Here is a 15,500-nt window from a genome sequence, read left to right as displayed (position 1 = left end):
GCTTGAATTTCTCCTAACCTTCTAGCTGTTGTTATGGCAACAAGAAAGGCAGTTTTTAAGGTGATATTTTTTATGCTTGCGTCCTCTAGAGGCTCGAAAGGGCCCTGTATAAGGCCATTCAGGACTATTGATAAGTCCCAGGGAGGGGTCCTGATAGGACATTTAGGACTTAGTCTAGTGGATGCTCTAAGAAACCGTCTTACCCACCTATGGTCAGCCAGAGAGACGTCGAAGAAGACGCTGAGGGCTGAGACTTGAACCTTTAGTGTGCTGGTCTTTAGGCCTTTGGTCAACCCAGCTTGAAGAAACTCCAATATCTGCTGTATGTTAGGGGAAGACAGATTTTGAATTTCAGGATGGCAAAAGGATACAAATCTTTTCCAGATTTTGTGGTAGATTGCTGAAGTAACTGGCTTCCTACTTGCCTGTAATGTTGCAATGACTTCTTCTGAGAGACCCTTAGCCTTCAGCATCTGTTTCTCAGGATCCAGGCTGATAGATGGAGTGATTCTGGATTGGGATGATGAACAGACCCCTGATATAGGAGATCCTTCCTTTGAGGGAGAATAACTGGTTCTTCCAATGCCAAATTCTTCAGTGCTGGGAACCAGCTTCTTTTTGGCCAGAAGGGGACTATCAAGATAATCTTGAGGTCTTCTTGTCTTATTTTTTGCACTGTCCTTGAGATCAGAGGAAGTGGAGGGAAGGCATAGGCTAGTCTTGAGTGCCAACTGTGGCAGAAGGCATCTAGAAGGTAGTCTGGGGTATTCTTCTGTAGGGAGTAGTAATGGTCTGCTTTTTGGTTTTCTCTGGTGGCAAATAGATCTATTTGCGGTATTCCCCATTTCTGGGTTAAATGGGAGAAAACTTCCTTGTTTAGGCACCACTCGTGGGGATCCAGAGTGTATCGGATCAGGAAATCTGCCTCTTTGTTTTCTGACCCCTTCAGATGGATTGCTGTCAGAGAAAGGACATTTTCTTCTGCCCAGAGAAAGATCTTTTTTGATATTCTCTGGAGAGATGCGGACTGTGTGCCCCCTTGGCGTTTGAGATAGGCGACTGTGGTCGTGTTGTCTGATAATATTTTGAGGTTTTGGCCTTGTACTTGATCCGAGCAGGCCTTCAGGGTTTCCCAGACTGCCTTCAGTTCTTTGTAATTTGATGATCTGTTTATTTCTGACTGGGACCATTGACCTTGAACCAGTTTTCCTGGAAGTTTTGCTCCCCAACCCGTCTTGCTTGCATCTGTCAAGATGGATGTTACTGGCCAATTGCTCCATTTTAGGCCCCTGGAGAGATTTTCCACTGTCTTCCACCAGTTTAGAGAACTTTTTACCCATAGGGGAATGTTGGTTTTTCTTTCCAGATGGTTTAGATTCTTGTCCCAGGATGAAAGAATCCAATTCTGAAGATCTCTCGTATGATTTTGAGCCCAGGGAACACCGGCTATACAGGATGTGAGAAGGCCCAGGAGTTTCATAGCCTCTCTGATTGAGCACTTCTGTCTGCTTTGGAACAGTGATACCTGTAAGGTAAGATTCTTGATCTTCTCTTCTGGAAGAAGAGAGTGTTGATGTACTGAGTCCAGCAAAATTCCCAGAAATTTTTGCTTGGTACTTGGTTGGAGATTTGATTTTTCGAAATTTATAATCCAGCCTAGGTTTTTTAGGATTGCTAATGTCGTGTCTCTCTGGGATAACAGAATTTCTTCTGAGCTGGAGACTAGAAGGAGATCGTCTAAGTAGGGGATCAGTAGTATGTTCTTTTGTCTTAGGACCGCTACCACCTCTGCCATAATTTTTGTGAACAGTCTGGGAGCTGAGGAGATCCCGAATGGTAGAGCTCTGAATTGGAAGTGTCTTACCTGGTTTTCTGGGGACCGGATGGCAAATCTCAGGAATTTTTGAGAGATGGGATGGATTGGGACGTGGTAATACGCGTCTTTTAAGTCTATAGTGCATAGAGCTGCCCCTTTGGGGATTAATGGTGTTGTGGATTTTAGGGACTCCATCTTGAATCTTCTGTATTTGATATGGGTATTTAGATTCTTTAAGTTTATGATCATCCTGTAGGCTCCGTTCGGTTTCTGAACTAAGAAGAGGGGAGAGTAGAACCCTTTCCTTTGATGGTGGGGAGGTACAGGAGAAATTACATTTTTGAGTAGTAGAGATTGAAACTCTTCCCACATGAGCAGAAGCATTTGCTGAGAGGATGTTTTTGTTGTCGCAAATGTTTGAGGAGGGGGGGTATTCAACTCGATCTTGTAGCCGTCCCGTATGACTTGTAGAATCCAGGCATTCTTTATACTTTGCTCCCACTGAGAGGGGAAAAGAGCTAGTCTTCCCCCCACCCTGGCGTCATTGTTTTCGGGCAGGGTACTCTGGAAGGAATTGTAACCTCTGGCTCTACTCCCTTTTGTATAGCTCCATCTGCCTTGTTTGCCTTTTCCGCGATAGGATGGAATTTTGTCACGGGAATCGCAAAATGAATGCCTTTTCTGTCTAGGTTCTGGAAAGCCTTTTTTCCTATCTGTGGCTTTCTCCAGGATCGTGTCCAGTTCTGGACCAAATAGGAACTCGCCGGTAAAAGGTATGCCACATAAGTTGGATTTAGATCGGAAGTCTCCTGACCACTGCTTGAGCCAGAGGGCTCTGCGGGCGACGTTAGAGAGTGCTCCTTCTTTGGCGGAAAATCTGATGCCCTGATGCGTCTGCAATGAAGGTGGTTGCTAATTTTAGAAGTGGGAGAGACTCCAGAAGCTTCTCTCTTGAGGTTCCGCTAATAATCTGGTTCTCTAACCCGTTTAGCCAGCAGGTCATTGTTCTGGCGATAGATGTGGTTGCGACATTTGCCTTCAGATTTAGCATTGCCGATTCCCAGGTTTTCTTTAAGACACTGTCAGATTTGCGATCCATGGGGTCTTTAAGTTGGGTCGCATCCTCAAAGGGGAGGTCGGTCTTTTTTACCATCTTTGTAACCTGGATGTCCACTTTTGGAATTGAATTCCAGTTTTTTGATTTCTCCTCGTCGAACACGAGCCTATTCCTGAAATCTCTGGCCACTGATAGCCGTTTTTCTGGATCTTTCCACTCTTCCCGGATAAGGTCCTCCAGCACATTATTGACTGGAAATACCCTCTTCTTTTTGGCTCTTAAGCAACCGAAGAGTTCGTCCTGTACGGACTTTATCTCCACAGGATCTTCAATGTTTAGTGTTTCTCGGACCGCCCTTAGTAAGGTGTCCAGGTTATCCATAGAAAAAAGGAATCTAGTGTCATTTTTTTGTTCCTGGCTGTCTAGCTGTTCTTCCTCTCCGCCTTGGTAGGAACAGGAAGCCCTGTCAGGGTCTGAATCCATCTCCTCCGGATTAGGTTCAGAGGGTTTGAACCTTTTAGGAGGAATTCCTTCAGAAAAGAGGGATGCAACTGTGCTCTTTACTTCAGATTTAAACATGGATCTCATCTCGTCCATGAAGGACGCTTTTTCCTCCCGCATTATGCTGTCAAGGCAGTCTCTGCATAGCGTTTTTTTATAAGATTCTGGAAGTAACACATGTTGCATCTACGAGATGGAAGGGTCTTAGTCTTCCTTCTTTTCCTCTTTTTTATCCTCTTTCTTCTCTTTATCCTTTCTCTCCTGAATGTGAGAAGAAAAAACACGAGGAAGCATAGGGGATGTATACATATACAGGGCCCCCCCTCCACGTTCCACCCTCCAGACCCCCTTACTTACAGATGTCTGAGGAAGGGGGACTGGGTCCATACTGCCTGTGGACAAGGGAGGAGGTAGAGGTGTGAGTGGAGCGGTGATAAGGATAAGCAATGTCCACCATGCATTTCACTAACCTGCGCCTGTGACACACTCAGATCTGCAAAAAAACCACCTGCAGTCATCTCAGAAGCAAGAGAGGTCTCTAGTAGACTCTCTGCTTTTTAAACTCACCGCTCCACGCTCCTGACTCCCGAACGCCAATGACGTGAGGGTTCGCGTCACTTCCGGTGCGACACGCGGACCAGAAGTCGTCATCCGACCCAGTGGAACGCAAAACCGGAAGTCGTCATCACATAACCGGAAGTCGTCATCGGGGTTGGTGGAACGCGGCTGCGTTTCACCATCGGGAGCCGGAACATGTGGTGCTGCCGTAGATCGTCGCAGGACCGCAGGGATTGCACCAAATACCTCTCCACGATGTCAGCCAGGAAGGAGATCGATCGAGGCCAGGAGAGGAGAGGATCTTAGTACCAGGTACCGCGCCTCTTAAAGGCGTCCCCCTCCACTCCCACCCCCCTAAGGAGATGAGAAGGAGAGAGACCCTCTCTTCCCCCTGCCTGTGTAGGGACAGGAAGAACACTGGCGAGGGATGCAGGGGGAGGGACATTTAACCTCTCTTCTTCCTGTCCCTGCAGAGGTCAAGGGGTAATCCTCCAGGTGGGCCGTCATGGGGGACGTCATGGAAAAAAACTCATAATCGCTTTGATAAGTAACAGTGTTCAAACGTTATAACTATATAAAGCAAAGCATGTCAGAATAAAAAAAGCTTTAAGTTACAAAATGGCTGCGTCCTCAAGGGGTCAATTTGAAATCTCACTTGTTAAACTATAAAAAAAAAAAATAATAAAATCCTCCTACTAGTCAGATTACTTTACGCCAGAAAAGAAGGACAAAATTCCTTCTTTTTAGCAGTAATTTTGGCACACTGACCTTTTTGCTGGCGAGCCAGTTTTTTTAGTGCGAACGACATAGTTTTGTTGCAGACAGAATAAATCTCCCCCATAGTGGGAAATGCAGGCTGCAGATAGAGATACAGTCCCCACCTAGAACCGCCTGCATGTCCAGTTCTGTAGCTCACAGAGCCACAAGCTTGATGGGATCTGATAAGAGGAGATTCTTATATTGATTAAAGGGAACCTGTCAGCAGGGACCTAATTTTTTTTTTTTTTAAATTAAAGACAGGTTAGAGAAGCCGATTACAGGTGCAGTGCAAATATGCTTTCTCTAAGCATCTGCATTACAAACTAAGTGTGTGTTAGAACTTACCTTGCACCCTGACATAATCCTCTGTAGTCACAGGGGTTGGGCTTTATTTTGGATGCATTTAAAAAATAAATAAATAAAAAGACACAAGACCCTTTAAGACACAAAAAGGTTTCTAGGTGCTACAGAACCAAAGATACAATTTCTGAAGTGACACTACCCCTGCAACCACTATTCTTCACTCATCTCATCTAAAAAATGGGGGGAAAAAAGGCATATTTCCCCGACTTTGGAAGAGATTTTTTTATATATAAGTAAATATGCGAGATTTCACATAAAGAGGGAACTACAGAAATTCATACCAAACCTGAGGGTTTAGCAGGGTGAATCTTAGTTACAGGTCCCCCTTGGGCGGAAAAAAGTAAAAAAAAAGTGGTGCTCACTTTTATAATATTATGGATGTGGTAGGTGCTAGATCATCCATTTGGTATAATATATAATTACCGTAATCAATGGCTCTGGCAATTACAATATATTAGCTAATACATAAAAAGGTGACTGCCAATCACAATAACATCCTACATTTTGTATGTTATTTGCTTTTGTCATTTTATAGAAACAATATTAATGTGCCTTTACTATTCTGTATCTTTTGGGAATGCTGGCTTTTCACACTACCAAAAGAATAGAAAAGTCAATGTCTATTTACAATCACATTATTTTTTAGCAAATTAACTCACATGAGTATAGATAACATGCTGAATAATGTGGTGCTGCCTGCTAGGACCCCAAACCTCACAATGAACTGGGGTTCTATTCTCCTCACAAATGAAGCAACAGGTATAGAATACTCCCTGTGGCTCCATTCATTTGCTATGGGCATGAGGGAGATAGATGGGTTATGGGGCAGCAGGACACAAGCTTGATTTGTTGCTGTACAAGGAATAGGATTGACACATGGGACAAATAAAGGAACCTGTCAATGTGATGGGAATACCCCTGCAAAGCTCCCAAAAAGCCCCTTTAGTTATGCAGATCAGTGCTGACAGCCACCAACCCACCAGCATGAAAGTCCAAAGCTCCATTAAAAGTTCTACTCGATGATCAGCTTCCATAACACATCATTCCCTGCTGAAAGAAGTAACTCTCCAAGAATGCAGTGCAGTTTACAGTTTCTTTAACTAAAATCTGTCAAGTTGTTTTTTTCCCACAAATCAATAGCTCCTATTATCTTTGTTACCTTATATCCCGCAGTTTTTTTGCTATACACACACACCTCAGATTACCTCAGTGCTGCAATGGCTGCTTCCTCTGCCTGTGTTGATCAGCCCTGGAGTTTGTCCTGTTCCATGGGAAGGGGAGGAGTTGCTGGTCACAGGGGAGGAGGTCATGTGACAGTGTTCTGTGTATACCTGAATGTGTTCTATTCTGTGCAGGATACAAGATCTCCCCTGTTCCCTATCAGTTCCTCCATCCCAGGCTGTGATTCTACAGAACTTTTTCTGTCCCTCTCCTCTCCTTATGCTATTCCCTTCTCCCACCTTGTACACTGTAGTATCAGCTCTGTGCAGAGAAGCTATTAACCCCTAGGGCTCAAACAGCACAAGCTATACACTTCATGTACTAATGATCTCTACCACTTATTACATGTTCCCTACTGCCAGGCCGTCACCATATACATCCCGTCTGTGAACTGTGCAGTAGATTTAATGCAAGTGTACTTTGAGAACACAAGGCGTCATGGGATCTGTGGGCAACTTCAATTGGACTCAGCTTGAAAGAAAATACAGGAAAAACTAGGTCTCTGCCCACTCACCTCTGGTGAGAATGATTGTGGTCAAACACTTTCAGAACAGAAAATGCTATAACTTTAAATAGAAAAGGACGAAACACATATGAGAATTTGATAAAATCATTATAACTTTAAAGTTACACTAAGCTAAATGATGGTGACGAACTTTAATGGACTGACGAAAAAAAAAGGCTCTAGACTGCAACATATAACCTAAAATATGTAAGATATGAACTCAAAAAGACCTCCAGTAATACACAATCTGTATGTCATTGCTGAAAAGGCAACAATGTATTCAAGGGATACCAAGTTTAAAGTTAATACCCATCTGTATCATCAGAAAGGGAGTTCTATTCATACAGTGGTGGGGGGTCCATAGTCAGACACCATGGATAATTGAAAAGCTTATACTTTGGTACAAGGTTTAAAGATTAACCAAGAAATATCTTTATTTAGAAAATGTACAAGAGTTTAATGAATTAGTGATATGGGTAGAAATATACCCCGATATATAAATTCATTAAAAAATAAAAAACACTTTCAGGCACTTAACCATTAAAAAAAAAAAAAAAAAAATCTTATTATAAAGAATCTCCGGGATAAGTCAGACAAAATAAAAAGCAATTTTCGGAATAGAACCCATTACATTTTCTGCTAAAGAATGATTGCTTGGAGAATAATCTATGACAATTTTAATATGAAAATTTCATTTTATAGCACAATTATTTCATGAAAGAACTCCTGCCCCCCCCCCCACATCTTTAAAACAAGCTTAGAAAATAAATTAAGAAATTCAAAAAAATCAGCAACTTTATAAATAAAATTTTCCAGACGTCTCGCAGCAGTGTGAAGTGGTGTGGAACGCTACAGAAAGCAACAAGTCTCCTGCTTAACCTTCAAAGTCCATTTTACCAGCAGCAGTACTTTACGCTTTCAATGGGTCTCTCAAGGATTAAGCCAATTCTGTTGGATGTCATTTTTCTAAAGGCGAGGATGGCTTCAGGGGTCAGATGCAGGTTGTTGGAAATATCAAGAACACGCAGAGAGTACAAGTTGGCTAACACAACCAGTGCATCTTCCGTCAACCTGGTATTACTAGAAAAAAAAAAAAAAAAAAAAAAAAAAAAAAAAAAAAAATAGGAAAAAATTAAAATTAAACAACTTTTCAAACACTGTGTACACCAACAAGCAACTAAGAAACCATGTAATAAATCTGAGAAAAATTCAGCACTTTTTGGTTCTTTTCCAATAAGCCCCCAACCAAAGTAACATATAGTCTGAAATCTCCCCTGGACCCATCTCAGTTTGTAAGCTGTTCAGAGATGACCCCTCACCCCCATCATTTCATCTGATCATGTTACTTCTCTATACAGGCAGTCCCCGGGTTACATACAAGATAGGGTATGTAGGTTCGTTCTTAAGTTGAGTTTGTATGCAAGTCGGAACTGTATATTTTATCATTGTAATCCCAGCCAGAACTTTTTTCGTCTCTGTGGCAGTTGCATTTTAAAAATGTTGGGTTGTCAAAAGAATCAATATTAACATTAAAGCTTCATTCCAGACACCTGTGATATCTGTTATAGCTGTTTATTGTAGCCTAGGACTAAAGCACAATAAATTACCAATATCCAGAGGTCCGTTTGTAACTAGGGGTCATATGCAAGTCGAGTGTTCTTAAGTAGGGGACCTCCTGTATTCTCTTATATTTGTTTATGTCCCCCATTACCTGTAAGATGCTGCAGAATATGATAGCACAATATAAAATACAGGAAGCCCCCAACTTACAGGCGACTCCTTGTTACAAGCAGGCATCTCTGCTCACTGTGACTTCTGGTGAAGCTGTGGATGCTAGTAATTTACTGAACTTTAGTTCTGTTTAATTGCCCATTCTATCTTAATTGTTAATCTTAGTTCCCTTGACAATCCACAATTTTGAAAGTCCAGCTGTCACGTCCGACGCAGGTACGTGGGACCCGATCGGACCCCTTGTTTCCGTGATCTGTGGGGGTCTCATCACTGAGACCCCCACCGATTAGCAAGTCAGGCCCTATCCCGTGGATAGGGCCCAACTTTTATTTGTGGGAAAACTCCTTTAAAGGAAATCTTCACTAAAGACAGGTTGAAGGCGCGCTTTACAGCTGCAGTGCACATACGTCTTTCTGCCTTTTCTAAGCATTTGCATTACAATACAATTGTGTGTTATAACTTACATGGCTTACTGACAAAATCCTCCAAGTCCCAGGGGTTGGGCTTAGGTTTGGATGCATTTCAATGCAGCATTAATGGGCTCCTGCAACCTGTCTTTAGTGCAAATGAGGTCTCTGGTGACAAGAGCCCTTAAAGGATGAATCTATCTTGTACGTAACCTAGGGACTACCTGTAAATATTTATTATTATTTTGTTTGAGCAAAATGGCATCGAAGAGATATCAGGGCTATGGATAAGGGATAGATGAAAGACCTGCTGTAAATGGAAAAAAAAAATAAATAAAAATAAAAAAAAATAATAAAAAAAATAATAATAATCGCTCCCTACAAGTGTCTTATTGACATTATGTATTTAATAATAATAGTAAATCTAATATTAAATATGTATTTAATGCCATCATAAAGTATTTGCAAATCATGTGGGGCATATACAAAGTAATACAAAGTGGCAAAATAAAATAAGGGACCTGCTCTAAAGAGCTTACAATCTATGAGACTGAAGACCAGATTCTCCTCTGCTTTGTTTACAGTTTATGGAAGACTTCATGGCAGCTAGTCTCCTACTGCCAGCTCTGGGTCACCGAGAGGAAAACTTTTAAGTAATGTAAAACATCAGTCATCTAATGTACATTAATAGTATTATTACATGTACATACATAAACTATTAATACATGCAATTACATTTTTGTGGAGGAGGAAAAAAAAAACCACACTATTTAATTGTAACAATTGTAAAGGACAAGGATGGGAGAGGTGGTCAGGATGCTCTGGCCCTTCAAATCTATGGGAGATAGGCTACATGCACACAAACATAGCTTGTCTGTGTACTGTTCGGCGATTCAACAAGTAGCACAATGATACAGTAATTTTTTACAGATATATCTCTATCTGTGGTTTCCACTGATCTGCATGCAAACCAAAAAACTCAAAGCCGGTCCAGTTTCGGATTTTCTATTGTCAATGGAGATGCCGATGACACACAGGCCACAAACAATGAACCCTGGATCCATTGTGTGTGGCCTGAGTTAAGCCCAGGCTTGTGTTATGTAACCAGGGTTCACATTAGAGGCAGGACTTTAGATCTATTGTATTTTCGTTGTATTATCTGTTGATTTAATTGTAGTCCACAAGTAATTTACAAAGTCAATCAAATTACCTGAGGTAGAGGTTTTGAAGATGTGGAAACAAGCGAGGAAAGCTTTTCACTAGATCTTCATCGTATCCATGAGAAAAACTCAAGTTCAGACACTTCAGCTGGGCAGCGCTCCTGGAGATCCAGCTAAGGGTCGCATTGGAAATTTTTGTCCCTACCACGCTCAACTTTTCTAATTTAGAACATATTGGACTCATAATTGGCACAAATGGTGCAGCCCCTGGCAAACAAAATAAGACCTGTAAGTTTGGAGAACATAATAAAATCACCTCTATAGCAAGGGGGGGGGGGGATATTCATGTCCAAAATGACCACCATAGACCTATGTATGTGAATGGAGCAACATGAGGGACTTAAAATAAAAATTCAAAAAATATATATCACTTCACCCCAATGTTGTATGTGATATACTGACATGCACCCAAATTAATTAAAAAACAAAAAAAACACTGTCCCGCACCTGATAGCAAAGAGGGAGAGCTCTGCCACTGGGACTACTTTCCCCTTGTCAAGGCTTAACAGTCATTGAGGTTCCAGGTAAAATCTAGTTTTCACCCCATGGAGGAGGTAACAGAAGGTTCCAACCCTGGAGGCACAGGGAGGACACGAGAAGACAAAGTGGGGTGAAAGGAAGAGAAGTGACAGGGAAATGAGGAAATTAACACTTACTTTTCAATTTTTGATTTTGTTTTTTTTTTTTTTTTAACCAAAGGCGAGGGCGGTAACAGAAAGCTCAGGAGAACCCAAAACTTACATTCAATCCGAAGCTCTGTAAGGTGGGGCAGCTTCAGTAGAAGGGTCTCAATGAATTCTTCATGCTGGAGATACTTGTAATGTCGCAAGGACACGCTCTTCAGGGTGGACAGCTGATCGAACGCGTTGTTGGACAGACTGGCGCAGCTGGAGTTCATCAGTTCTAGTTTGTGGAGCTGCAATCTGGATATACAGGGCTGCTCTGGATTAAATGGAAAAAAAATAATTTCAATAATTTGACTTTACAAGTTCATGGGAATGTATCACAAAAAAAAAAAACAAAAAAAAAAACTGTGAAGTCCACAAATTCTGGATTACAGAAGAGTAATACAGTGTGCGCATGAGGTTTAGGTCTCTATTCATACTGGTATTACCATTAATGGCTATTTTTTCTTATCTCCACTGCTATTCATGTCCTTAAAAATCTTGATTCTTTTTTTTTTTTTTTTTAAAGCAAAGTGTAGTGTAATATACTTTATTCAAGAAAATTACTTTTGTGTTTTTTCTCTCCCACTATTCCTGCAGTGAACAGTATCTGACAGCAGTGTGTAAGCCAAATCTTAACTCCTTATAGACCTGGAGAATATTTCACTAATTCATAGAATGCCTTCAAGGGGTTGACTACTTTCAGCAAACATTTGATATGGTTTGTTCAAAGAAGACAACCTCAGGCATGTGAAAATTATCATACTGTAGGGGCAGCTACACAGATTTAGGGGCACTTGGAATTTTCCTTCTAGCTCCCACGGTTGCGGAGATAACATTCCCAGATTCTGACCATTGTAATGTGTGTTTGGTCAGAAAGGAGGAGCTGGAGGCAGGTGTTATGCTAATCTTCTCTCATACTGTCCAATCAGTGGCAGGCAATATCAGAGAAGCTATTATGAATATTGAGCTGTGAGTTTTTTTTCTGTGTTCACACACATTCCGCTAACAGTCCGGTTACACGGCACTTGTGTTTATCACATTTGCGTCACGGTTCCGCTCACGGGGCATTTGCGTCACGTTTATGTGTACGCACCATTTGTGGCACGTTTAACATGTATGCAGCGTTTGAGGTGCGTTTATGCATATGCAGATTTTCCGTTTATGTTGAATTTGTGTCATGTTTAAGCTTATGTGATATTAGTCTTTGCGTCACATTTATGCTTACATAGCATTTGTTTGCATTTACATTTCCATTCAATTTGCATTTCATTTACGCTTATGTGGTGTAGGCGTTTCCGTTTCGTTTGCACTTACGTTTACATAGCGTTTCCATTGCATTTTTTAACAAACAACAAAAGGCGAGCGCTATAGTCACAAAAATGAGTGAAATGGTCATGCATCAATGAATCATGCCAAAAATTCAAGATAAAGGGATGCAATAGTGACCCAAATAATTTATTTGGGTCACTATTGCATCCCTTTGTTCTTGAATTTTTGGTAACATTGCATTTTTGTAAAACTGTAAACGCAATGTCAACAGAATATTAGAATGTGTGTGAACATAGATTTTACATGCACACAGAGAAATTACAGCTCATTACTGTCAATATGAGGGAGATTAGCATAACACACGTCTCCAGCTTCTCCTCTCTGACCAGACACAGATTACAATGGTCAGATCTCGGGACTAATAACTCTGCAACCTTGGGGGCTAGAAGGAAAATTCAAAGTGCCCCTGAATCTATGTAGCAGTCCCTACAGAATGGTATCCTAATATCCATCTTTAAGGAAAAGTTATCCGATTTGCCAATACACTTTCGGTATCAATTCCTAACAGTTTTCTAGATCTCTGCTTGCTGTACTTCTATAGAAAGCTTCTATGTTTCCTCCAGTGAATAGAAATTTGTCCATGGTGATGTGATGGACATGCAGGTGCACGAGCCGTTATCATCACAGATAGTAATAGGAGCCTGTGATAATAACATCAAGTATTTGCTGAAAGTGGACAACCCCTTTAAACTCATCGCTTATCCAAAAGTATGGCCAACAACCTTAATTTTAGTAGGTGGCGGATTGCTTGGATCCTTTAGGATCTCAGCCCTAAGGAGTACTGCTGCTTTACTCCTTTCTATGGGACCATGCAAGAGAGCTGGAACTAGTGGAAGGATATAGGCTTATTTGCCATTGTACTTATGTAGGAAACTTGCAAGGACCCCAAATTATGGCTTTCGGAAGACCCTGGGTCCATTTAAAGAGATGGTTATCCCATGTCCACAAGATAGGTGAGAATAATCTGATGTGGGGGTCTGACGACAGACTTTATTCAGTTAGTTCTCACTAACTGAAAGAAGCGGTAGGTTAAGTAAGAATCCGATAGCTACTTTCAATACCATAGGCTTGCTGGAAATTGCAGAGCACAGCGCTTGAGTATCCCCAACACTCTCATAAAAAGGGCGTGCCATACATAGCCAAATGCAGTGCTCAGAAATATCCGGCACACCTGTAGTATCTTAATGGAGCAACAAGACACATTCTTGACACACAACACACATCTGGAAACTCACCTTCTGCCGTGGCCACAAAGTTGTCAGGAACATTGAAGCACAGAGACAGCTTCCACTTATTCATGTTTCCGATTGCAAGGGACAACTCGCGTAGTTTTGGAAGTCTAAATAAAATATATTGGAGGGCCCTCTCGGGAATAATGCCTTCCTTTGAATGTAACGAAAGCGAATACAAGTTCTGCAGCAAGACAATGCTGGTTAATGGCAAGACCCCTGAGAAAGAAACTCTGCATAGAGATAGATGTGTCAGCTGCTGGAAGAGGGCAATCTCTGAGAAGATGTCCTGATCTGTCACGTTGGAACAGTCTGTTAAATGTAACTGTTGAAGATTAACAAGTGGTCTCAGTCCCTGAAGGATCTCTCCTTTCAAGCAGGAGTCCATTGTGACACTGGTCAGGTCCGGCAAGGAGCTGGTCATCTTCTTGAACTGTTTCAGAGTCACCCTGGTCACCTCCACTGAAGAAATTTTCCGACTTTGCAGAGTGTCCCAGAACCGTGCATTAAAAATCCCTATGCTCTTAAAGACAATTGTGCTATGCTTCCATAGGGAGGGGTGGTCGACGAGTGCCCGCAGGTAAGAGCACGTGGCCCGTACATTGGCCTTTTCTGTTGGGGACAGGTAAGTAAATATGTGCAGGAGGACTTCCTGCGGTAACTGTAACCACTGGATCACTGGCATCTTTGCAATGAAAATATTCTAGAGCAGCCTGCATTTTAGGATAAAAAGAAATATAAAGTATTTTTGACATTTTTACACTCCTGGTGATAAAATAGGAACATTATCACTAGAATAGCAATGGGAAAACAGTAAGATTGTTAGATATCAGAGTATAATTACTACTTGATGCAGTACCAATAGCGACCACAACTAGGTATATGAATCCATGTCCAAGGAGCATTTTGCAAGACCAATAACTTTCAGTAAAGGGATTAGGAAGACTTTCTTCCAGAAAGACAACCACCCTTCTTCATGTGTTGCGTGTGGTAATGCAAATTGGATGGAGCTGAGCTTTGATTGGACACCAGTAGACTGAAATAATATGCGTTTTCAGAAAAGACATGTTTTCCTAATCCTAGATTAAGGAAATGGGTCACTGAAAATCAGAGAAGCCACAGAAATGACCCAAAAATTTGGATTTGCATTATCTATAGTTGATCTGTTTATCACCAAGAATAAAATAGACCCCATTTTTGTATAGGGCATCTGATTTTTTATGATCATACTATACAACAGCTGATAAATGACAAGTTTATTATGTGTGTATATGGGATATGGATAGATTCGGTATAGTAACACTGCCACTGCATTACACTGCAGGTTTTCCACATGGAAAATCCTCATCTTATGTGTGCGCACATGTAAACAGATACCTAACCCTCAAAGAGGCTTAGCAAAACAGAGGATACACTCTAACGAGTCTTAACATGATTTTATAATAGTGGGTTTGTAACATATACACACCTGAAAATAGCACCCGCTTGTCTGCATCAATGGTGTAGATGACACATTCTGCAACGACCTAACAGCTCCAGGATAATCACAACCAAAATAATAATAATAATAATAATGCAGAAAACCTGAAAGATATAAAAACCACATGGTAACACACAATGCACTTAGTTCACATATACTGCAACATGCAATGCATTATGTGCACACAGTAACATATGATACATGACCCCTGCACTGTGCCCACCTTAATAAGTTCTGTCTACAGCCGGGAACTGCCCCGCACAATCCGATCCACAGACATTCACTTCAAATATTTGATGGGATTAATATCCGAATTCGAGGGAGACTCAATATTCCCCTAAACCGTGTGACAGCCGGCTCTTCCGGGTGACAGCAGTCCGGCAGGGCACTACTTTGCTCCTTTTAAAGCGGGGAAGACTTTTCCCTTTTTGCTTCCTCACACATAGAGGTGGGCTAGCAGTACGGCAGCGGACATTTTTGTTGAGGGCACGCAGATACTATACACAGTCTGTATGAGAAGTTTTCAGCAGCCTTGGAGGCTTTACTGAAGCAAATGGCGATAAGAGCAGGGAATGCGCATCGGTTTGACGTCTATGGACTTGTTGGTGAAAGTTAAACCGGATATGGTTCGTGTTGTGCCCGTTTCTAAAATGGCT

At 41.5% G+C, this 15,500-nt stretch overlaps 1 protein-coding gene and 1 long non-coding RNA gene across 2 annotated transcripts; one reads left to right on the top strand and one right to left on the bottom strand.

Annotated features, from left to right (window-relative positions):
* Positions 1-7,022: 7,022 nt before the first annotated feature.
* Positions 7,023-15,484, bottom strand: LOC140069823 (uncharacterized). Its single transcript, XM_072115982.1, has 6 exons — positions 15,068-15,484; positions 14,833-14,948; positions 13,371-14,077; positions 10,880-11,080; positions 10,129-10,345; positions 7,023-7,860 (listed from the first exon to the last, which is right to left on the bottom strand). Exons 3-6 carry the CDS (start codon positions 14,047-14,049, stop codon positions 7,674-7,676), a joined length of 1,284 nt encoding a protein of 427 aa, XP_071972083.1. The 5' UTR covers positions 14,050-14,077; positions 14,833-14,948; positions 15,068-15,484; the 3' UTR covers positions 7,023-7,673.
* Positions 9,541-11,083, top strand: LOC140069826 (uncharacterized). Its single transcript, XR_011848858.1, has 2 exons — positions 9,541-9,571; positions 10,838-11,083. It is a non-coding gene; the product is annotated as an uncharacterized lncRNA (long non-coding RNA).
* Positions 15,485-15,500: the final 16 nt, after the last annotated feature.

Source organism: Engystomops pustulosus, chromosome 7, assembly GCF_040894005.1.
Source record: "Engystomops pustulosus chromosome 7, aEngPut4.maternal, whole genome shotgun sequence".
Lineage (NCBI taxonomy): Eukaryota > Metazoa > Chordata > Amphibia > Anura > Leptodactylidae > Engystomops > Engystomops pustulosus.
Note: the sequence above shows the minus strand (reverse complement) of the source record. Positions and strands in the feature narration are given on the sequence as shown.

Bases quoted from the DNA above. Each gene is read 5' to 3' on its own strand.
- LOC140069823 (XM_072115982.1), bottom strand. From the start codon at position 14,049: ATGCCAGTGATCCAGTGGTTACAGTTACCGCAGGAAGTCCTCCTGCAC. The intron at 10,346-10,879 runs GTAAGTTTTGGG...TTTGTTTGCCAG, and splicing joins TACAGAGCTTCGGATTGAAT to GGGCTGCACCATTTGTGCCA. The intron at 7,861-10,128 runs GTAATTTGATTG...TTTTTTTTCTAG, and splicing joins CTTCAAAACCTCTACCTCAG to TAATACCAGGTTGACGGAAG.